Source organism: Hippopotamus amphibius, chromosome 3 (genome assembly GCF_030028045.1).
Source record: "Hippopotamus amphibius kiboko isolate mHipAmp2 chromosome 3, mHipAmp2.hap2, whole genome shotgun sequence".
In the NCBI taxonomy this organism is placed as follows: Eukaryota; Metazoa; Chordata; class Mammalia; order Artiodactyla; family Hippopotamidae; genus Hippopotamus; species Hippopotamus amphibius.
This window is the reverse complement of record NC_080188.1, coordinates 171023691-171049032: the sequence shown is the minus strand read 5'-3', so window position 1 is coordinate 171049032 and position 25342 is coordinate 171023691. Positions and strand designations below refer to the sequence as shown.

Genomic DNA, 25342 nt, shown 5'->3' with positions numbered 1-25342 from the left:
AATTCAAAAATATTAAGACATCATACACATTTAAGGGCTTTGCTCTGAAAACTTAACTCCAGTGGATGCCATAGAAAAATCAAGTAATCAGAGACACTGCTTTTAATGAAGGGCAGAGACGTAGGCTAAAGCTGTGAAAACTGACTCCGAGATTTCTATAATTATAGGAGCTAATTCTGAAAGATGAAAAGAAGACATAATCCTTTTGAAAGAGCCATCAAGACCCACTCTAAGGTCCCTGCAGTCAGTTGGGAATGTTGGCAGCTCTGACCTTTGTTTGGGAGTAATCATCAAAGACTCTTAAGGCCCAGCTATGTCCTTGCTTTTATTTGCTCTGAAAAAGATGGGTATTTATAGAAGGCTGCACAAAGGAGAATCATAAAAGATAAATCATGTTTTGGTGTTTTCAAGAAACAAAGGTGAACCCAGAGAAAAGAGGATCCCAAGGCTGAGAGGAGCCCTTTCTCTCTTCACAGGTAGCAAAGGATCCAGGATGGAGAGAAGAGGCTGGGATGCTCACAAAATAGCAGAAAAGGGCTTCCCTGGTGGCACAGTGGTTAAGATCCACCTGCCAGTGCAGGGGACACGGGTTCAAGCCCTGGTCCGGGAAGATCCCACATGCTGCAGGGCAACTAAGCCCGTGTGCCACAACTACTGAAGCCCTTGCACCTAGCGCCCATGCTCTGCAACAAGAGAAGCCATCGCAATAAGAAGCCTGTGCACCGCAGTGAAGAGTAGCCCCTGCTCTCCACAACTAAGCTCTCCACAACTACAGAAAAGCCCATCCACAGCAATGAAGACCCAATGCAGCCAATAAATAAAAATAAAAAATTTTTAAAAATAGCAGAAATTAGTCAGTATGGGGGCTGGCCACTTCCAAGCTAGACTCTCTCCTACTTGGCTGCTTAAAAGGTAGTTACTGTCCATTCTTTGAATCCTATGGCAGGAATCAAGGAAAGTACAGGAAGGAGGGCCCATAAATATAAATAAAGAGTTATTTCTTCTCTTCTGTGGGGCCAGGAGACTTAGAAGATGGTCATAACTCTGAGGATGAAGGCTTGGCTGGAATTTCAGGCTAGAAAAACAAAGTATCTCTCTGTTTGGAGCTAAATTTAGAAGTAGCTTGCCAGGCTTCCAAAGAGGAAAAGAGAAAAATTAGCCAGAGCCTTGGGTCCATAAAGTGGCAAAGACTTGAGCACATCCTGATTCTGGGTCCAGGGCCAGATTATGGCACACAAGGCAGCAACGCATGTGGATAGAGGAGATAGTTACGAACAAGCATCCTGCCAGTGCCTGGGCAGAAGCCAGCACAGCGGACCTGCCAGCATTCTTCCGAGGCCAGCTGCCATTTGCTATCGGCATTCCATTTCCCGAGAGTAGCAGGAAATTCTGTGCACTAGTTACCTTGGATTCTCCAGGTGTCCTAGACTACAAGGACCCAGTATCCACCCTCTGAGGAAAAATTAGGGCATGTGTAAACCCTAAGCTTGGGGACGAGGGAAGTGGAGTCTCTGGTTACATATATTTTTATAAAACCATGTCATAGAAAGCTCGGTACCCCTCACAATGCTTTTTAAAATTTCTCATTTAATTAAATCTTTATTGAGTGTCCATTACATACAAAGCACCGTTGGGGAAGGTCAACTTCACATATTACTCCCCTTTACCTAGTAACTTGAAACACCACTTATGTCAGTAATACATTTATGAAGAACTAATCACAATGATCTGTCCAACAAACCATTCCATAATTTTGTTTTTAAATTTTATTTATTTATTTATTATTGTTTGGGGGGTACACCAAGTTCAATCATCTGTTTTGATACACATATCCCCGTATTCCCTCCCTCTCTTGACTCCCCCCCCCACCCTCCCTCGAGTCCCCCCCACCCTCCCCGTCCCAGTCCATAATTTCTTTTTTTTTATTTTTATTTTTTTCATGTTTTCTTATCTTATTAAATCTTACTGGTATTCTTTAAGGAACAAACACACAGGTGAGTAGGCTACAGTGAAGAAATCTTTTTATAAGAGAATTAAGAAGACATTAAAAGATACTTCCAGGTATTATCTTCAGTGATGTTTCTTATCTTTTTTCTGGGACTCCAGGTAATATTCAGCCCCTACAGCTACCACAAACGCAGCAAATCCCCATTTGAATCCTTTCAATAATGCTCCAACAAAGGAAACATTATTTGCAAAGCCACCCATGTATCTCCAAGCTTCATTGCGGCCCCATGGATCCCTTAGCCCTCGTGCAGCCAACTTCTTCTGGACAGTTTCCAATGGTGTCCCTTCTATCTTCCATTGTTTATAATCTGGAAGTTCCATTTTACTATGACCATGTTCATGTCCATGTCCATGGGCCATGTTGTTTGGTTACTTTCTTTCTTCAGATGATTCTTTAAAAATGTAGTATTACTGTGGTTAACACATACGGATCACACGAACTTTATCTGACAGCAATCTGACCTCTTAGGACACTCAACAGTCAAACCTCCACCCGGCGGCCCATAATTTCTTTATAAGAATTATTCCAGAGAATTCCCTGCCAGTCCAGTGGTTAGGACTTGGTGCTGTCACTGCTGGGGCCTGGACTCTATGTCTGGTAGTGGAACTAAGATCCCACAAGCCTCATGGCATGGCCAAAAATTAAAAATTAAAAAAGAAAGAAAGAAATATTCCAAAAAGATTTAATGAGATCCTACGTACTAAGTGGCAGGCATTGGACTAGGCTCAGGCTCAGAGGCAGGAAAGTGAACAGGTAGTCTTTTACCTCGAGGAATAGAGTCTAATGGACATATAAATCATATAACCACTTTATTTATATTTACATATATGAAATTTAGAGCCTTGATTGTAAACATTGTAAACAGTGGATTGGCTTTATTAAAAGGAGCAATGGGTATAGTCAGAATAATGACATGTGCTCATGCACTTTAAAACCACACATCACAGTGTCGCACACATAGTAGCTGCTCAGTAAATATGTATTCATTTACCAAGTGATTGTGTAACCCACTAGGGTTTTTGGCCTTCCCCAATCAATAGAAATTGACCAGAAGCCAAAGAGGAAATTCAGGCAAGGCTTTATTGGGGGCCCTGCTGCAGCAGGGGGGAGTGAGAACAAATAAGTTTCCCTTGCTTGCTTGCTCCACGACGGGGAAGCAGGGAGGCGGGGTGAAAGCTTGTTCGTTATAGGGGGTGAGGGTAGGGGTGTATCCAGGGGTCACGCTGGAGAGATGGCTTAGGTGTTTTGCCCACCCCTTAGGTGGTGGTGTGTGCAGGGGGCATGCACAGTACCCTGCTTTTGCTCCTGACACCCTGTTTTTGCACAAGGCTGTCCAAAAGTGGCAGTTGGGTTTTTTGGTCTCTTTGTATCTTTGGGGTCCAGAATTTGCCCCAGCTGTGCATACCCATATTCTTTGTATATAGTCCCATATAGTTTCTTTGTATTTTGTTGCTCAGGGAGAGGTGTGTCCATGTGCAAGCATTGCTGCACTGCAGCAAAGGGTCCCAGGACCCAGCAAAGGGTCCCAGGTCCCAACCTGTCTCAATTGTATTTGAAGATATTCTGGTAAAAAAGGTATTAGAGGGACCTGTGCTAGTTATTTTTTTAAAAAATGAAAAAGGAAAGCACAGATTTCAGCATGCTATTTTCTGGCTCTCACACCAAAGGGATTGATTTTATACTATTGATATTTCATCCTTGACCTGTAAAAGGGTTTTACATATATTATCAGAAAGGGGAATTCTCATTTAGCTCTGTAATTATAGGGAAAATTTTTATAGGGGCAGTCCAGTCATACTGGTATAAGGAATTGGGCTGCTAGCTAAGGGTCTATGTGGCGAGATTTCTTTGAGAACTGCCTGCTCCAAAATACCCTGATCACAGATCTGCCAGCATCCTTGGAATCATTTCTGTAGAATCTTGACTTTGGATAAGATACTATTTCTAAAAGTTCCCAGAGTGTAATTCTATTAGAGAACACATTAAGTCCATACCTGTTAAAACATTAGGTGATTAGTTTATCAGATCGATTTACAGGACAATTAAATATCTCTGAAGGATGAGTTTTGCTGTATGTAAATTAAATCTCATTAAAAAGGACAATTTCAACATAGAGAAATGACATCTGGACTTTTAGAGACATTCAGAAAATAATTAAATACATTTTGTTGAACAAGGAGAAGAAAGAGACATCTTAAGACAACAATAACATTACTCTGGGTTTATCTAATGCTTTTCCTCTGAGAAATGAAGGTACATATTTCTTATTTCTATTATTCTGATTCATCAGCCTTTAAGGTAATCTATTTGAAAAGATGTTGCTTAAACATAAATCCTGAAGACATTATAAATTGACATCCAGAAGTATTCCAAATAAAATTCCACTGAATGGGGCACTAAAAAGAAAGTCCTACTGGCATAACGTAAATTCAGTTCTATTATATTTGAAGAACTCCCCTAAAAAGATATGTTTTTGCTTTCAGAGACATTGAGTTCAAAAATTTGCATTCACCTTTCAGGTGAACCGTAGTGAACTCTCTGCATTATTACCCAAGGAATTAACCTGCAGTTACCAGAATAGTAATACCAGAATACTCTGTTCTCTACCAAGTGAGATTTCAGGGGTTCTGAAAAGCTTCTCCAGTAAAACAATGCTTCCTTGTCCTCTACCAATGTCAGCAGCAGAGAAGATTGGAGACCTCACTTTTTTGTCACTCTTTCTTAGAGTAGCACAGTGGTATAAGATCCAAATTGTTTTAGAAAATGCAATAAGTTGAGTTAAAACTCACATTGGAGTATAAAAGTCTGATATAATGCATTTTTTTGTATTTTATTTTATTTATTTATTTATTTTAAGCTCTTTATTGGGATATAATTGCTTTACACTCTTGTACCAGATTTTGAGGTACACCAAAGTCAATCAGCTGTATTTATATACATATCCCCATATTCCTTCCCTCCCATGACTCCCCCCCAGCCTCCCCGATAATGCATTTTTGATAAGGGGGAAGATGGAGCCTGGAAAAGTAACGTGTTAATTTGTGTCTTTCCTGGTGAGAAATTTCACTGCTTTACAATCTGCATTGTGAAGCAGTTCATACTAACCTTTGTTTAATATTTACCTTCCAAATGTTTCAAGGTGTGTCCTGACCAAGTAGGCTAAGCTGACAGGTGGGGCAACACCAGAGGTCAGGACTTACAGGTATTATCTCATTTGACTCTAACTTCTACTTCACAACTGCCTTTGGCTATCCAAATTCAGACATAGGAATATGTGTATAGCAGGTGGAGGAATTTCAGATGAAAACCAGGTTTTCTTTCAGGATAGGAGAGTAGATTTTATTGTTTTATCAAAAGGAGGGCTCTTGGTGACACCTGGAAATGTTCAGAAAATAAATGGATTTATCTTGGTGTTGATCTTATTTATAATAAATTGCATAGGTCTCCTAGAAATTTTTTTAAAATGGAGCTCTTGACACAAGGATTTATAAGAAAGAAAGAAAAAGAAAGAAAGAAAGAAAGAAAGAAAAAAGAAAGAAAGAAAGAAAATAAAAAGTTTCAGAAAATTGGAAATTTGTCAAAAGTAACCGAACCATTAAGTACAAGACCATTAAGCACAAAAATGCTTCTATCTGGGACTTCCCTGGCAATCTAGTGGTTAAGACTCTGCACCTCCAATGCTGGGGGCACGGGTTTGATCCCTGGTTGGGAAACTAAGATCCCACATGCTGTGTGGCCGAAAAAAAAGCTTCTATACATTAAAAAAAAAAAAAATTACTGACATTAAAATGTGTAAAATGTGAAACCGGGATTTCCCTGGTTGTGCAGTGGTTAAGAAGCTGCCTGCCAATGCAGAGTATCCTGGTTTGATCCCTGGTCCAGGAAGATCCCACATGCAGTGGAACAACTAAGCCCAAGCACCACAACTACTGAGCCCATGTGCTGCAACTACTGAAGCCCGCTTGCCTAGAGCCCATGCTTCGCCGCAAGAGAAGCCAGCACAATGAGAAGCCCATGCACCATAACAAAGAGTAGCCCCCGCTCGCTGCAACTAGAGAAAGCCAGCACGCAACAATGAAGGCCCAATGCAGCCAGGAAAAAAAAAAAAAAAAAAAAAAAAGTGAAACCATTTTGTGTAACGTTAACCCAGGTTTTCACACTTGTGCATAGTATTCTAGAAAGCCCTTGGTTAAAACTCAAGAGTCGCAGTATTCAAGTCCAGAATATTTCATTAACTACCTGAATGAAATTGAGAAATCCATTTAAACCTGCTTGTTTTCAGTTTCTTCATCCATAGAATAAAAAGGCTCGGTGATCTCTAACTCATTTAAGTGCTATCGACACGTATTGTCAGTCACTGGTCATAATTTTAACTCTAAATCCTATCTTGAAATCTTTCATATTTATTAGAAGACATTTCCTACAGTTTCAACTAGCATGTACATTTCGCAGACTAACTTCTTGCATTTCACAACTGCATAAGCAAATTGAGAAAAAACAGTGACTCTACTGGTATATACAGGCACCACAGTATCTTTCTATAAAAAATAAGGAATAGACTTGCTATTTTTATTAGGACCAGATTTCCTCAGACTGGCCCAAGACAAGGCTTTTAAGACTATGAGGTTCATTGTAAGTAGCCTCTCACCTCTTTCTTCACCTCCTCCTTCTTGCTAATACAGCCGTTGGCATAACCCCAGGTGCTCCGGCTTTCACAATACTCTGCAGGTGCCCAACGCCCACCTCTCTTCCTAACCTCGTCATGCTCCACCTTTATCTCCACCCTTTAATACAGTGCCTCATTACTAAGGGCTTCGTTACTTACCCACAGAAATCAACATCCCTTCCCTAATCCAGTGGGTATGACGAGGATAACTATCTATTAAATGAGTTAATGTTAAGTTGTGAATAATCTGCAACTTGTTTCAGAAAGTATAATGGGTGGACTTTCAGGCTCAGCGGCAAAGTAAAAGAATTTTAGGGAGCAGAGGGAAATTTGGGCAAGTATAAGTGCTAGAAAGGGCCTTTCTGCTTTATAGCCTTGTTACCCAAAGTATGGTACTAGAACCAGTAGCAATGGAGTTAGCTGAGGACTTACTAGAAATTCAGAATCCCAGACCCTCCCAGCCCTCCTAGTCAAAATCTGCAGTGTTTACTAGATGGGAGAAGGAGGTGGTAGTTTCTTTGCACGTTAAAGTTTGAGAAGCATTGGTTTACAGTATTTCACATAGGTGGACACCTCCCCTCTCTAGTTTAAAGTCAACAAACTCTTGCTTATGAGAATCTGTGTTCAAATGAAGATCCATTTTATGCTTCTAAGCAAACTTCTTTCTAATTTTTGACCCACCAATACAGATGCCATTGTGATTTAATACATTTGGAGAGGAGGAGGCATTACAAAAAGCTCTCATTTAGGGGACTTCCCTGGTGGCACAGTGGTTAAGATGCTGATCTCCCAATGCAGTGGGCCTGGGTTTGATCCCTGGTCAAAGAACTAGATCCCACATGCATGCTGCAACTAAGAGTTGGCATGCCACAACCAAGGAGCTGGCCTGCTGCAACTAAGATCTAGTGCAACCGAATAAATAAATAAGTAGATTAATTAATTAATTAAAAAGCTCTCATTTAACACAGTATTGAAGGGAAATATAGCAACTAGAAATTAGAAAACTATGTAGGATACACAGGTACAATAGTGAAAGCAGAAGCCAATAGTTGATAAAAGATTTCAATGCATGTGACAATCAAAAGAAAGTACTCACAAAAGTGGAATCGCTGCACAATTGCTAGGATTGCTGCTGGTAAGAGTGGTGAAGGGGGTTAGTTTGTACGTATGTTAAAGGTATTAATGAAGGTAGCCAATCCAATCCAACTAATTCTACAGGGGCCTTTTCAATTTCCATCTTCTGTCCTCTATAAGGCCTTCTCTGACTCCCCCTACAACATTGCCGTTATTAAGGTAACCAGCTGGCCTATTTGCCTAGGACTATCCTGGATTTCTCTCTGAAGGTTCTGTGTCCCAGGCAGCCCTTCAGTCCCCAGTAAACCAGGATCACTGGTCACCCTCCCCTGAGAGTCCAAGTTGAAAGTACTCTTCCCTACTTTGAACTTGTTTAGCTCTCTGAACTCTCATCGTTAATTTGGCATTTCTTTTGCTTTACATGGTAATTATTTGCATGCAAGAAATATTTCCCAGGTGAATGTTTCCTTGTAAATTACTTAAGGACAGAACTTGTCTTTAATGATTTCTTTTGCTCCATACAGCATGAAACCAGTGTCAGGCACACATGAACCAGTTAGCAGTGTTGATGGAAATAATCAATAAACAATCTATAATAGGAATAGAAAAAAATTTTATCTGAGCCAAATTGAATATTGTAGCCCCAGAGACAGCCTCTCAGATAACTGTGAGGAACTGCTCTGGAGAAGCACGGTTTTCAGCACATTTTTATATATTGTTAGAGCAAAGAACATCAAACGATTCAGGGATACATTCCTGCCAGATTTCAAAAAAAAAAGATCCGTCTGTTCACGAGTTGGTATGGCCTTGGCGTCTGGGAAGGGAGTCTTACCATTGAAGGAACACCAGCATGGGCATTCAAGGAAGGGAGGCATTTAATCTATTTTATTTTATTATTTTGTTTTATTTTATTTATTTTTTGGCCATGCTGTACAGCTTGTGGGATCTTAGTTCCCTGATCAGGGACTGAACCTGGGCCCTCAGCAGTGAGAGCGTGGAGTACTAACCACTGGACCACCAGGGAATTCCCTAATCTTTATTTTTAACATGGACATTCTTTACTTCTGGTTGGTGCATACTCTCCTTTAATAATTTAAGCAGATGTATTAATACAACATTATAAATCAACTATACTTCAATAAAAAAATAAAATGAAATAAAGCAGATGTATAATGTATGCCTGATAAGCCAAAACCAGGCTGTTTTAGTTAGCACAAAATTCAAGTTAACTCACATATAAGCCAGAATGACTTCCCCATACCTCGGCATACAAACATTTCTTTCATCACTTCCCCCTTTTGATTGTAAATATTTCAATAGAAAGCATTAATGATCAAAATATTTGTCCCTTCATGCCAGAGTGATTGCTGCCTGCCTTGGGTCCTTTATGTCCCTCAGTACTAGGCCTCTTTTTTGGTTGTTTATATGTGTATAGAGACTTGGCTAGTTATCCACATTGAGGGTAAACTAATCAGATATAGTGAAGAAGCACAGAGGTATGCAAATGGGGAAGTATTTAGAGACCGTACAATTTTATCAATTGCATTGAATTGTCACACCAACATTATACACATGCTTTTAGCAGTAAACTTAAAGCAAGCAGTGATATATGTCCTGATAGCTAGGAAAACAATAATAATACACACTATGACAATGATAATTGCCTGTAAAGCAAAACCAAAAAAATTATCTACTCCTGAGGGGAGTCAACTAAACATCATTTAAAGAGTTAATTTTTCTTACATCTTATAACCATTTTGCTTTTGGGGAAATTTTTTCTGGGTGTGTTAACTTCTCCAGAGATATTGAGATAAGTGCAACAAGTAGTGTGAGTAATAGCACACACACGTCCTTGTTTAGCCAGTAGAAAATCTAAGGCAACATTGTTTTCTTTTTTTTTTAAGATTATTTATTTATTTATTGGCTGCGTTGGGTCTTCGTTTCTGCACGCAGACTTTCTCTAGTTGTGGCGAGTGGGAGCTACTCTTCATTGCAGTACGTGGGCTTGTCATCATGGTGGCTTCTCTTGTTGCAGAGCACGGGCTGTAGGCACACAGGGTTCAGTAGTTGTGGCTCACAGGCTCTAGAGTGCAGGCTCAGTAGCTGTGGCGCATGGGCTTAGTTGCTCCACAACATTTGGGATCTTCCCGGACCAGGGATCGAACCCGTGTGCCCTGCATTGGCAGGTGGATTCTCAACTGCTACACCACCAGGGAAGTCCGTCAACCCTGTTATCTAATAACACTTGGGCTAAGGAATTTAGGGGTGTCTGTTGTGTTATAATGCTTTTTACAGTCTTTTGGCTATTTGACCAATAGTGGCTGATAGATTTCTGATGATCTCTCTGTTTACATGTACCCTTGCATTAGGAGCCAAGATTCCCAAAAGATTCTGCCACCAGGTATCTTGGTATCTTGTTAACATGAATCTCTTGACTCTGTAATGAAGAAAGAGAGGAGGTTCATCTATTTCCTTATATAGAGAGAATGAGGTAACATAATTTCCTAATAAATATAAACTTTCTATTTACCGGCTATTAAGATATTTATGTGCCCATCCTTGGGAAGGTGGGTCAATTTCAATACCACATATGAAGACAAAACCTGAGGGAACACAAGTGATCCCTCCCAGAGTGCGCTCATTGATAGCCTTATTAATTGGAAGTTTTGTCAACACACTATTAAACTATGGATCATTTCTCTTGTAGGCTTTACAAAAGTCACTTGCATAGTATTTAACATACGGGAGTTGCTAGCCTAATTTACTTGCATTTTTCTCTTTAAGACATTTTTCAGTTAAGTAAGGGACAGAGTAAAGGGGTCCTGGGGTCACTTTTGCTCGGTCTGTAAGGACTGAGGATAGTATCAGAAAAGGGGTGGACACATTCGTAGGTTGAAGAATTTGAACCTGAAAGTTTAGGCCCAAGGGAGGTTGGTCTAGATGAGAGACAATATTAAGTACATCTGAAAGTCAGTGATAGGTATTATGAGAGGCCTATATTGGTCTTATGTTGACTGAGGAATTTGATGACAGATCCAACAATTGGTTACATTGCCCCAGAAGTTATACTTTGTGACAAAGTTACTAAGAATTTTTTTGTCGTCCTGAATATTGGGGCAAAAGTATAGCTAGAAGTAAAGCAATAACTTCTGATTTTGATAGGGTGACAAACATTTGGTAACCTGTTCAATTGAACTAGTAGGACGGGTCTCACAGTCCTGGTCTGGATTCTTGGGTAAGCTGCCTGCCACTGTTGTCATCTTTTTCTTTTCCTGGTGTGAGTATTGTTTGAGGTCAGCAGTTCTTTCTATAGACCAGTCCAGTGCAGAGACCCTTCTTAGTGGAAAATAAAAATTCAAGAGTCAATTCCCTTCAGTTTTATTGTGCATGTGCTACTACACCTGATAAGAGTACTTTCACCTAGGTTGGAGAAAGAGTCCTTTAATCGATATCTTCTTCCAGTATGTATAATCTCCTGGCTGTGGGTCACGGGGCATCTGATCTTCATCTAAAGATAGATTGCTGTGATCAGCTTCAGAAACAAGCTTAGAATATCCTTTTAATAATTCAATTAAACTTTACAATAATGTCACATAGTAACAAGAAGCCATCTAGGAAGTGAGTCTAAGACAGAAAATACCAAACCTCAAAGACAATAATACTAAAACTTAATATCCATAAAGGCATATTGTTGAAACATAATTTTTTATGTTTAAAATTATCCTATTTCTATCAAATATAGTCAAATTAAAACTAGTTTGTTTGCAAAATAAGTCTGGTTTCAAAAACCTTGACCTGATCATTTATATAAGTGTAATTGATCATATAGCCTCTTTTAAATTTTACTTTGCTGGAACTTTTCATAAAGAATCTCAAATTGAACTTTTAAAAGACCTCTCAAGGCCAGGAGAGACATGCCACGGACTTGTCTTCAGATCTCATCTGCAACAGCTGCAGATTTAAGTGGATTCCTCTCTTCTTGAGGTCCCAGATATCTTGAGGTTCCTGCACCTGCCAGCAAGTGGGCTGCCTTCCCTCCTGGAAGGTTCCTGCTGGGAATCTAAGTTTCCAAATTCTGGAGGAATCAGGTGGAGAGAAAAGATAAATGCTTCAACTCTCTTTACAAGGGTATAATTTACTAAATTGAATAAGTCATAACTAGCTTAAGGGGAAAATTCCCCTTGCATCTGGACAACGAAGACTAAAAGCCAGTAACATTTCAGACAAAAAGTCCTAAAAATCATAATCATATTTATCAGCTCATGCAAACCCATGTAATTAATTTTTGTTCTACCTGAGTCCAATTTTTCCCTTTGTTCTGTCCACATTGCCAGAGGATGGAGGGTGATAGTATTGACATTGTCTTTGAGATGCTTCAGGACAAAATCACTTTCTTTTCCCTTCTTAAAATGCGTTTCCATTCTTCTTATCTCCTTTTACTGAAAACATACATCTTATTTTCCTTGTATACTGAAATGCTTCCCTTATTATTTCTAGTAGCTTTAATTACATCTATGTTATAATTTTTAACCCTTAAAAAAACCTTAATCTCTCGAGAAGCAAGCTGTTGTAAACTATCATATTAGCACTTCTTGATTGGTAAATTTATGAACATATTTTATAATCTCTAGAAATGTACATTTTCTCATAGCATTCTCCCCTCAATGTGGTGTAAGACATAGGTCTAATAAATGCAAACATCTTATTTTTTCTTTAATAAGACAAAAGTAGGTAAACTTAGACTTGCTTAGCAATTAATGTTTCAATATTTTATCTTAATTGGAAATGATCTGCATATTCAATGAGTTCTCATTACTCAATTTAACTTAGCAAAACTCAAAAGTTTCAAGTTACCAAAAACTGAAGAAACTATTTTTTGGTAGACAGACCATAAAACATAATCATTCTTTTTTTTTAACTGAAGTATAGTTGATATACAACATTATATATTACAGGTATACAATACAGTGATTCACAATTTTTAAAGTTTATACTCCTAGGCCCTCTGCCTAGGATGTTTCCCCTAGGTCCTCTTCAACAAGGAAATGTACTGATAGCTTTTAAGACTCCAAGTCTTAAGATAACAGATCAAATAAAAGTCATAGACTGTCACTTAATACAAGGAGATCTAGATATCAGGAAAAACTCACCAAAGCACTTGAAGAGTTCTGTGAAGCCAGAGGGGCTCAAGGACCTGTGCTTGGTACCACGCGCTGGTCCAATGTAGACTTCAGGTAACCTCAGATGGGACTTTCTGATATCCTGCCAACTACATCAAGCAATGTCAATGGAAATAATCAATAAACAATCTGTAATAGGAATAGAAAAGAGTTTTATCTGAGCCAAACTGAGGATTATAGCCAATGAGACACCCTCTCAGGTAACTCTGAAGAAATGCTCCAGAGAAGCATGGTTTTCAGCAGTTTTATATCTTGTAAGAACAAAGAACATCAAACAAGGGATAAATTCCTTCAAAGTTTCAAAAAAACCAGATCACCATGTACACAGCAAGTCAGTATGACCTTGGCACCTAGGAAGGGAGACTTATCATCGAAAGAATACTAGCATCGGTGTCCCAGGAAGGGAGGCATTTAATCTTTATTTTTAACATGTGCATTCTTTATGTCAGTGCACCCTTTTCTTTAATAATTAAAGCAAATGTATATGTTTGATAGGCCACAAACAGGCTGTTTTGGTCAGCATAAAATTCAAGTTAACTCATGTGTGAGCCAGGATAATTTCCCCATACCTCAGTACATATGTAAACATTTCTTTCATCAATAGTTGGAATGAAAAAGCTATTTGAAAAAACAAAAAAATTCTGTCAGTTGGAAGTATGTCATGGAATTTCAATCTACTGAATCAAAAAGTGATAATCTGGAAATCCGAATATTCCTATTTTTGCACATAAGACTGTTTTAAATGTGACTGCAACTAAACTTTTCAATCTAATCTTTCCCTCCTCCACTGTGTTCCTGAAACAATGGTTGATGTGAGAATGTCCAGAGGGTAAAAGAAGTCACAGAATGAACATGGTACATTTTCCCAGAGACTAGTGTTTACTTAAAGACTTTTTTTTGGAGAGTGGGGGTGGGATGAGGAATGTGAAATTCTGCACAAATATGGTTTGTCAGATTTTTCATTTCAGGCATTATGGAGGATTAGGTGTCTAGAGAAATTCTCCTGGTACAGAACACCTAAATATGTTTATATATATATACATATATACACATATCTATATAATCAAATGTTGGTGTTTGCTTTGGAGGCATCTGTCTACACGGGTGGCCTAAAGCTTGAGTTCTAACAGGTGCAGTGAGCAGGAGAGAAAACTAAGACTTGTACACTTATAGTGGAAGATTGGATAGATATCCCTACATGGATCTGAGAACCCCAAGAAGATACAGTACTTTACTTCAGCTTATACACAAGGAAAAAAAATACCACACAGAAGGATGTATCAGTGACTCTTGTCTGACTCAACTTAAGTTTTGTTGGAGGAAAAACACGACTTTGGCAAAATTTCTGAACTATGCAAAAAACAAAATAAACAAAAGATTTCAACTAAAAATGTAGTTTAAAGTGGGCTTGGATTGCTACTTCTCCATCTGGCAGAAGTACCTGGCAGAGCAAGTTCAAATACTCTCTGGGAAAATGCATTTTAAACCTGGGCCTCAGAGACACCCCAAGGAATATGAGCATACATATGGTAACTCTATATTTAACTTTTTGAGAAACTGCCAAACTGTTTTCCAACGGGGCTATACCATTTTACATTCCTACTGACAATGTAGGAGGGTTCCAATTTCTCTGCATCCTTGCCAACACTGTTATTGTTTGTCTTTTTTATTATAGCTACCCTAGTGGGTATGAAATAATATCTCATTGTGGTTTTGATTAGCATTTCCATAATGACTGATGATGTTGAGCATCTTTTCATGTGCTATTGGCTATCAGGTCTTTGGATAAATGTCTATTCAAATTCTTAGCCCACTTTAAAATTGGAGTTTTTCATTGCAACAAAAAGAATAAAATACCTAGGAATAAACCTGCCTAAGGAGGCAAAAGACCCGTATGCAGAAAACTATAAGACACTGATGAAAGAAATCAAAGACGATACAAACAGATGGAGGGACATACCATGTTCTTGGATTGGAAGAATCAACATTGTGAAAATGATTATACTACCCAAAGCAATTTACTGATTCAATATAATCCCTATCAAATTACCAATGGCATTTTTCACAGAACTAGAACAAGAAATTTTACAATTTGTATGGAAATGCAAAAGACCCCAAATAGCCAAAATAATCTTGAGAAGGAAAGACAGAGCTGGAGGAATCAGGCTCCCTGACTTCAAACTATATTACAAGGCTACAGTGATCAAGACAGTATGGTACTGGCACAAAAACAGAAATATAGATCAATGGAACACACTTGAGAGCCCAGAGATAAACCCATGCACATATGGGCACCTTCTTTTTGACAAAGGAGGCAAGAATATACAATGGAGAAAAGACAGCCTCTTCAATAAGTGGTGCTGGGAAAATTGGACAGCAACATGTAAAAGAATGAAATAGAACACTCCCTAACACCATACACAAAAATAAACTCAAAATGGATTAAAGAGCTGAATGTGAGGCCAGACACTATAAAACTCTTAGAGGAAAATATAGGCAGAATGCTCTATGACATAAATCAAATCAAGATCCTCTTTGACCCACCTCCTAGAATAATGGAAGTAAAATCAAAAATAAACAAATGGGACCTCATGAAACTTAAAAGCTTTTGCACAGCAAAAGAAACCATAAACAAGACTAGAAGACAACCCTCAGAATGGGGGAAAATATTTGCCAATGAAGCAACAGACAAAGGGTTAATCTCCAAAATATACAAGCAGCTCATGCAGCTCAATATCAGAAAAGCAAATAACCCAATCCAAAAACGGGCGGAAGACCTAAATAGATATTTCTCCAAAGAAGACATGCAGATGGCTAACAAACACAGGAAAAGATGCTCAACATCACTTATCATTAGAGAAATGCAAGTCAAAGCCACAGTGAGGTAGTGCCTCACATCGGTCAGAATGGCCATAATCAAAAAAATCTAAAAACAGTAAATGCTGGAGAGGGTGTGAAGAAAAGGGAACCCTCATGCACTGTTGGTGAGAATGTAAATTGGTATAGCCACTATGGAAAACAATATGGAGGTTCCTTAAAAAACTAAAAATAGAACTACCATATGACCCAGCAATCCCACTCCTGGGCATATACCCTGAGAAAACCATAATCCAAAAAGAAACATGTACCACAATGTTCACTGCAGCACTATTTACAATAGCCAGGACATGGAAGCAACCTAAATGCCCACCAACAGATGAATGGATAGAGAAGATGTGGTGCATATATACAATGGAATATTACTCAGCCATAAAAAGGAATGAAATTGAGTTAGTTGTAGTGAGGTGGATGGGCCTAGAGTTTGTCATACAGAGCAAAGCAAGCCAGAAAGAGAAAAACAAATACCATATGTTAATTCATATATATGGAATCTAAGAAAGATGGTTCTGATGAACCCAGTGACAGGGCAAGAACAAAGACGCAGAAGTAGAAAATGGACTTGAGGACACAGGGTGGGGGGGGGGTGGAGGGAAAGCTGGGACGAAGTGAGAGAGTAGCGTTGACACATATACACTACCAAATGTAAAATAGGTAGCTAGTGGGAAGTTGCTGCATAACACAGGGAGATCAACTCCATGATGGGTGATGATTTAGAGGGTTGGGATAGGAAGGGTGGGAAGGAGTTGCAGGAGGGAGGGCATATGGTGATATATGTATAAATACAGCTGATTCACGTTGTACAGCAAAAACTGGCACAACAGTGTAAAGCAATTATATTCCAATAAAGAGCTAAAAAAAAAAAAAAAAAAAAAGAGAAAAAAATTGGGGTTTTTCTCTTTTTATTGTTGAATTAAGAGTTCTCTGAATACAAGTACTTTTTGATAAAGCATCATTTGTCTATTTTTTCTACCGTTGCTTGTATGCTTTGGTGTTATACCTAAGAAATCATTGCCTAATGTAAAGTCAGAAATTTAGGCCTATGTTTTTTTTTCTGAGAGTTTTATAGTTTTAGCTCTATTTTGAATTTTTTTCTTTTTTGTACATGATCTGAGATAGATGTTTAACTTTATTCTTTTGCATCTGGTTGTCCAGTTGACTCAGCATCATTTGTTGAAAAAGACTATTCTTTCCCCATTTAAGTGGATTGCCACCCTTGTCGAAACCAATTGACCATAAATGTAGGGTTTTTTGTTTTTTTTTTTCTTTCCTGGACTCTCACTTCTATTCCATAGATCTATATGTCTAAACTTATGTCATAATATCTTTTTCTTGCTTTTTTAAAATTGAAGAATAGTTGATTTACAATACTATATTAACCTCAGGTGTACTACATAGTGATTCACAATTTTAAAGATTATACTCCACTTATAGTTATTACAAAATATTGGCTATATTCCTTGAGCTGTACAATATATCCTTGTAGCTTATTTATTTTATACATAATAGTATGTACCTCTTAATCCACTACCCATATGTTATCTCTACACCCTTCCCTCTTCTCACTGGTAACCACTAGTTTTTTCTCTATATCTGTGTCTACTTCTTTTTTGTTGTTGTTATATTCATTCATTTTATTTTTTAGATTAAGGTATAGTATTTATCTTTCTCTCTCTAACTTATTTTACTAAGCATGATACCCTCCAGGTCCAGTCATGTTGTTGCAAATGGCAAAAGTTCATTCTTTTTTTATGGCTGAATAGTATTCTATTGAGCATATCACATCTTCTTTATCCTTTTTTCTGTTGATGGGCACTTAGGTTGCTCCCATATCATGGCTATTATAAATAATGCTGCTATGAACATTGGGGTCCATGTATCTTTTCAAGTTAATGTTTTCATTTTCTTTGGATATAACCCAGGAGTGGAATTACTGGATCATAAAGTAGTTCTATTTTCAGTTTTTTGGGGAACTTCCCTACTGTTTTCCATAGTGGATGCACCAATTTACATTCCCACCAGCAGTGTACAAGTGTTCCCTTTTCTCCTCATCCTCACCAACATTTGTCATTTGTGGTTCTTTTTGATGACAGCCATTCTGACAGGTGTGAAGTGAGATCTCATTGTGGTTTTGATTTGCACTTCTCTGATGACTAGTGATGTTGGGCATCTTTTCATGTGCCTGTTGGCCATCTGTATGTCTTCTTTGGAAAAATGTCTATTCAGGTCTTCTGGCCATTTTTTAATCAGGTTGTTCATTTCTTGATATTGAGTTGTATGAGCTGTGTGTGTGTGAATGTGTGTATGTATATATATGTATACATATGTATATATGTATACATATGTATATATGATATTAACCCCTTATTGGTCATATCATTTGCAAATATTTTCTCCCATGCAGTAGATTCTTTTTTTAATTTTGTCAACGGTTTCCTCTACTGTGCAAAAGCTTTTAAGCTTAGATTCCATTTGCTTATTTTTGCTTTTGTTTCCTTTGCCTTATGAGACATTCAAAAAATTATTGCTACAATTTACAGTTTATGTCAAAGAATATTCTGCCTATGTTCTCTTCTAGTTTTATGGTTTCAGGTCTTACATTTAGGTCTTTAATCCATTTTGAGTTTACTTTCGTATATGGTGTGAGAAAATGTTCCAATTTCATTCTTTTACATATAGCTGTCTGGTTTTCCCAGAACCACTGATTGGAGAGATTGTCTTTTCCCCATTGTATATTCTTGCCTTTTTTGTCATAGATTAATTGACCATAGTGTGTGAATTTATTTCTAGGGTCTCTATTCTGTTCCACTGATTTACATGTCTGTTTTTGTGCCAGTGCCACACTGTTTTGATTACTGTAGTTTTGTAGTATAGTTTCAATTCAGGGAGCGTGATTCCTCCAGCTTCGTTCTTTCTCAAGATTGTCTTGGCTATTTGGGATCTTTTGTGTTTCCATACAAACTTTAAAATTATTTGTTTAGTTCTGTTAAAAATGCTTTTGGCATTTTGATAGAGAGTGCATTGAATATATAGATTGCCTTGAGTACTATGATCATTTTAACAATATTAAATCTTCCAGTGTGTGAACATAGTATATCTTTCCATCTGCTTGTGTCATGTTCTATTTCCTTCATCATTGTCTTATAGTTTTCTGAATACAGGCCTTTTGCCTCTTTGAGTAGATTTATTCCTAGGTATTTTATTTTTTTTGATGCTATGGTAAATGGAATTGTTTTCTCAATTTCTATTAGTTAGTTGTTAGTGTATAGGAAGGCAACAGATTTCTGTATATTAATTTTGTGTCCTGCAACTCTACCAAATTCATTGATGAGCTCTAGTAGTTTTTTGGTGGGGTTGTAAGGATTTTCTAAGTGTAGTATCATGTCTCAAACAATAACAGTTTTCTTCTTCTTTTACAATTTTGATTCCTTTTCTTTTTCTTGTATGATTACTGTGGTTAGGACTTTCAATTCTGTGTTGAATAAAAGTGGCAAGAGTGGGCATCCTTGTCTTGTGGGACAAGGATGATCTTAGGGGAAATGCTTTCAGCTTTTCACCACTGAGTATGTTAACTATGGGCTTATCATATATAGTCTTTATTATGTTGAGGTATGTTCCCTCCATAACCACTTTGATCTGCACCTATTGAGATGATCATATGGTTTTTATTACTCAATTTTTTTAATGTGGCTATCACATTGATTGATTTGTGGATATTCAACCATCCTTGCATCCCTAGGCTAAATCCCACTGGATCCTGGTGTATGATCCTTTTATTGTATTGTTGGATTGTTTGCTAATATTTTGTTGAGGATTTTTGCATCTATGTTCATCAATGATATTGGCCTGTAATTTTTGTGTATGTGTAGTATCTTTGTCTGGTTTTGCTATCAGGGTGATGCTGGCCTTGTAGAATGAGTTTGGAAGTGTTTCTTCTTCTGCAATTTTTTGGAATAGTTTGAGAAGGATAAGTGTTAACTCTTCTCTAAATGTTTGATAGAATTCTCCTGTGAACCCATCTGGTCCTGGACTTTTGTTTGTTGGCAGTTTTTAAATCACAGTTTCAATTTCAGTGCTACTTTCTGTTCATCAAAATATACTATAGAAAGAGTGGAAAATGCAATAAACAACCTAGGAGAGACTTTGTAATGCATATAACTGACAAAGTATTAGTACTCATAATATTTTTAAATTCTACAAAGAAAATCTAGTGGAAATACAAGCAAAAGCCTTGATGTTGTGAAAGAAAAAACACTGATGGCCACTAGATATATGAAAATGCTCAAAGTCCCTGGTAATCAGAGAAGTTCAGTCTAAAACTATAATCATATTTCATACCATGTGTACCATCAGGCAAAACATAAAGGGTGATGAAGAGGTAGAACAACAGGTACTCCCATTCACTACCAGTGAAAGTTGTTACAACCACTTTGGAAGACAATTTGGTATTTTTCTGGTGTTCTATTGCTGCATACAAGCCACCCCAAATTTAGTGACTTAAAATAACATTCCACAGTTTCTGTGGGTTGGCAAATTGGAAAGGGCTTGGCTAGGCAGCTCTGGAATCATTCGTTCAATTCCAGTGGGTCATCTGGGGGTTGGGGCCACTGGGAGCTGGCTGGAATCATTCTTCGAGGTGTCTCAGCGCCCCTCCTTGGGACTCTTCACTTGGGTGGCTAGATTGAGCTCACAGCATGATGGCCTCAGGCCTCTGGGTGGTCAGAGTTCTTATAAGGAAGCTAAAGTCTTTTAAGAGCAAGTATTTGAGCAAACAAAATAGAAGGTGTATGGCCCTCTATGAACTAGCTTTGAAGGTCACACACAGTAACTTCCACCATTTTCTATTGATTGAAAATTACAAAAGCTCACCCAAAATCAAAGAAAGGGGATAGACTCCACCTCTTGATAGGAGATATGTCTAAGTCATATTGTAAAAAGAGCATTTGGATGGAAAATATTTTGTTGCTATCTTTAGAAAATTTTATGTGCCATAGGCACCATGTCCTAAAATTGAATTCACTCCTGAATATTTACCTTAGAGAAATTCCTTCCCAGGTGCATCTGGAGACACAACACTTCGTAATTACAAAAAAAACTGAAACCAATCAAAATGTCCAGCAACACTGGAATGGATAAATATACAAAGATACTCTTCGTAAGTGAAAGTGAATGAACTCTAGTGACATTGATATGAAAGAATCACAAAAACAATGTGGAACTGAAAAGGCAAATTTTATCATAAATGACATACATACATCATTTATATCAAGGTCACGAATAAGTAAAGCTATTTATACTACTTTATATTATATGGTTTAGGAATATCTACATTTGTGGTAAACTAGTAAATTATAGAGAAAAACAAAGGAATGAGTAACATAAAATTCAAAATAGTGGTTTCCTGGAGGGAAAACAAGCAGAAGGAGATTAGTCTGGGGGGGTATACTGGGGGCTTTAAGGTTCTGGGCTGTTTTACTTCTTAAGCTGAGTGGTAGTTACTTAGTGTTCAGTTTAACAATAAACTGTTTATAAGGTTTTCAATTTGAGTTAGGTTTGAAACAGTTTAATAATATTTAAAATACATGTATATATTCATGACAATTCTCACAAAATTAAAAAGAATATGCATTTACATAAAGGGCTTTTCCCCATGTATAATAAACCTCCTTTTCCAAGAAAGTATATTAGCCAAGCTTAGAAATAGGAAACTTGTTTTCTCCTCTGATGATAGACCTTTGAAACATTATTTTTACATAACACCATTAATATGATAGACTGGTATACAAAGTTTGCGTTCATTTTAAAGATAAAACATGAGATTTCAAAGACATTGAGTGGGGATATGGAGACAAATGCTTAAATTTTTTGATGAGTAGGACGTTCAAGTTTATTCTTTCACTGTAAGGAGATATTTGGGCAGAAAAGTTTTGAGAAGCTCTGAGTCTCCTGGCCAACCTGATTACTCATTATTTCCTGAACACATCCTGTATCTTCTGACTTCATGGTTTTGCTCCTGCCAAACCTTTCAAGTCACAAAATTTACTTGGTAAAATAGAGGAGGTAAAAACCAACTTGTTCTTGCCAAGAACTAGCACGATTTTGATCTACATTCTGTGTTCCTACAGAATGGAAACAATCCTCTAGCATTTGTGAAAGTCTGCCTTATGACCTAAAATTTGAAGACCTGGATCCATTGTTTCACACTGACTCTGCAACTGTATGAACTCAGCCAATAAGGGCGATTGTTTCCAGCTGATAGCAGTCTGGTGAAATTAATGTTGCTTAATATTATTTTTGTTATTTAAAATTCATTCAGCCCTGACAATCTATTAGGGAATCTTAGTTAAATTTCTAAAAGATGGCTATTTACTCTATTGCTAAAACCACCACAATTATTTCTTGAATTTTTACTGGTAATTTCTACAGAGTGAGATTCCAGTGGAAATTAAAGGTGGACTGTTAGAACATTGCATAGATCTTATATAGTTCCAGAGAGTGGGTTTTTATCCCTGAATATGAAGTTTAATGTCCTCCTATATCTCCTTCTAAAACAACATACCAAAAGATACATCTCATTACCATACATTGCCCAGCCTGACTCTGAGTCAGTGAACCTCTCACCTCCATAAATTGTTCATTGTGCCAAAGGATGTACATTAGTGAAGCAAATTGGGTAAACTTGCTCTCTGTTACATATGCTTTAGACATCTTGAAGGCAAAAGACTTGACTCTTCAAACCTATCACCCTACCTATTTTTGGATTTCTTAAATCCACGATTTCTCAGGAAATCTCTTGAGCTGTACCTCCCACTTCCTACATATGTGATTCAGTTAAATTCAAAATCAATTTATTGGTTCCTACACTCACTGTGTTACATAGTACACAGGGGAATCAAGAATGGGTAAGGCCATCTCTGTTCTTCAGGAACAATGGAGCATTTTGTGTGTGTGTGTATGTGTGTATACAGGAATTTGAAGTAAGTGGTTAAAAGTTTATAGATAACTGTAAACAAGGCAGGTCACACATGCCCTATGTAGGTCCACCAATAACATTTGTGAAATTGAGAACGAAAGACTAAATTGAGGCCCACGTGCCTTATGTTTAAAAGTTATAAATCAAGTTAACACAGGACTATCAAATAAAATATATCTTCTTATGTCAACAAACCTTTATAATAATCAAATGGGAAAATATATGTAAAGCTATAATTTTTATATGACTGAAAGATAAGTAAAATGTCAAATATTACAATTTAAATATTATTGCGTGTATCTAGATTTTGGACTGATGATCCAATGATATTTGGATGGGGAATAAAATTAAAACATATGTAATTCATATTAAGACATATATCATCATGTATTTATTCCATAACTTTTATCTTGCCACCATCAACAAAATCATTAATTATGTTATTATCATTAAGATTTTCCTTTTTTGTGTGCTATTTATAGTAATGATTCAGTAGTACACTAAATGTAGTAGAATTTAAAGTGTGCAAAAATTGAATGTGTTGAATATATTTTCATTAGGCAAGTACATGTAAAACATAAAATAAAAATTATTTTAATATATGTTTTAAAAGTTATTTCATTTATAAAATATTCTATTAAAATTAAATGGAAAAACAAAATATAATTAATGAATATCAATATTTTAAGTCAAATTATTTAAATAAAGCTGGCATTTAAAAATGTTTTTCTTTTTGTCTGATGTATTACTTGTAGCGAAGCACACAAATTTTAACTATATAGTTTGAAGAAATTTGACATTTGTCTATACCATGTAATCACTACCCAGATCAACACACTCAACATTTCTAACATACCAGCAGGCTCCCTCATGCCTTCTCTCAGCTGATAACTTGGCAAAAGGTAACCACTATTTGGCTGTCTATATTAGTTTTTTCTGTATTTAAAAATAATTTTATTTAGATATAATTCACATACCATAAAATTCACCCATTTAAAGTGTACAATTCAATGATTTTTAGTGTAGTCACAGAGCTGTGCAACTATCACTACAATCAATTTTAGAACACTGCCAACATCCCCTCAAAGAAACTCTGTATCTTTTAACAGTCACTCCCCAATTTCCACTCAGTTCTCCCAGCTCTAGGTAACCACCAACATTCTTTCTGTCTCTACAGATTTACGTATCCTGGACATTTCATATGGGTGGAATCATATAGTATGTGGTCTTCTGTGACAGTCTTATTTTCCCTTAGCATAATATTTTCAAATTTCATCCATGTTGAAACATATGTCAGTAGTTCATTTCTTTTTATGGATGAATAATATTCCATGATATGAATATACTATGTTGTATTTATTCATTCATTAGTTGATAAACATTTAGGCTGTTTCCACTTTTTGGTTATTATGAATAATGCTGCTATGAACATTTTTGTACAAGTTTTTATGCAGACAAATATTTCTCTTGGATATATACCTAGGAGTGGAATTGCTGGGTCGTACTGCAGTTATATGCTTAACTGCTAGACTGTTTTGCAAAGTGGTTGCACCACTTAAACATTTTTGCTGTAAAATCTACTTTATCCATTATTAATATAGCCTCTCCAGCTTTCTTATGGTTGCTTTTTGAATGATATATTTTTTCCATTCTTTTAATTTCAACCTATGTGTATCTTTGAATATAAACTGTGCTCCTACAGATAGCATTTAGATAGATCTTGTTTATTAATGTATTCTGTTCAATTCATTCACACTTAAAATTATTATTGATATAGTCAAATTTATATCTGCCATTAAAATGTTTGTTTTCTGTGTCTCATGCCTTCTTTGTTTTGTGTCTCCCTACCTTACTCTTTTTTCTTTAATTGAATAAATTCCTTTAATAATTTTTTCCTATTTTTTTGGAGTTATTTTCTTCATGGTTTCTCTAGGGCTTACCATATCATCTTAACCAACCAGAATCTTCTTTAGGTTTATACCAACTTAATTCCAGTAAGAAAAAAAAAATAACTTGGTGATTCAGGAAATCTTGAGGGTGTTTTCTTAGGTGTGTATATTACCTGAACTACCATGTCTGTGGCACTGCCTAAAATGTAATACTATGCTACTTAGAGTTAGAGGCAGTCTATCCAGTCAAGCTGCAGTCTACTTAACAGGGATAGGTGGCGCTCTTCCTTGTATATAAAGAAATCTGTAGAAGAACACATGATGAGAGCATGCAAGATGACTGAATCACTGAGAGAAGGAATGAAGTTGTGTCTGACCTCTCTTAGTTTGGGATCTGCCCACAATCTTATATTTCAGTTGGCTCCATTAACTCATCCAATATATTTATCTGATGGCTCTTACATAGTGTGCTGGGTGCTTCCAGAACACATAAACGAGAGAGGAGTCCAGCTCTCCAAGAGTTTTCAGGGACATACCAATCAAGGTTGTCCTGATTTACACTCTTGCCTCATTGTTCTTAGTCACAAAACCTTCACTCCGGATGAGTCTATGTTTTCCCTATGCCTGAGTGGCAATGGAGAAATTGTACATATTTGGAATGGGATAAAGATTTGT

At 37.0% G+C, this 25342-nt stretch overlaps 2 protein-coding genes across 3 annotated transcripts in view; one reads left to right on the top strand and one right to left on the bottom strand.

Moving 5' to 3' along the window:
* SOAT1 (sterol O-acyltransferase 1) overlaps window positions 1–25342 on the top strand; it is a 122305-nt gene that overhangs the window by 35655 nt on the left and 61308 nt on the right. The window lies entirely within an intron of this gene.
* LOC130849919 (NADH dehydrogenase [ubiquinone] 1 beta subcomplex subunit 3) lies at window positions 1978–2367 on the bottom strand. The gene has a single exon (XM_057729171.1). The coding sequence runs from the start codon at window positions 2365–2367 to the stop codon at window positions 2071–2073; it is 297 nt and encodes a 98-aa protein (XP_057585154.1). The 3' UTR covers window positions 1978–2070.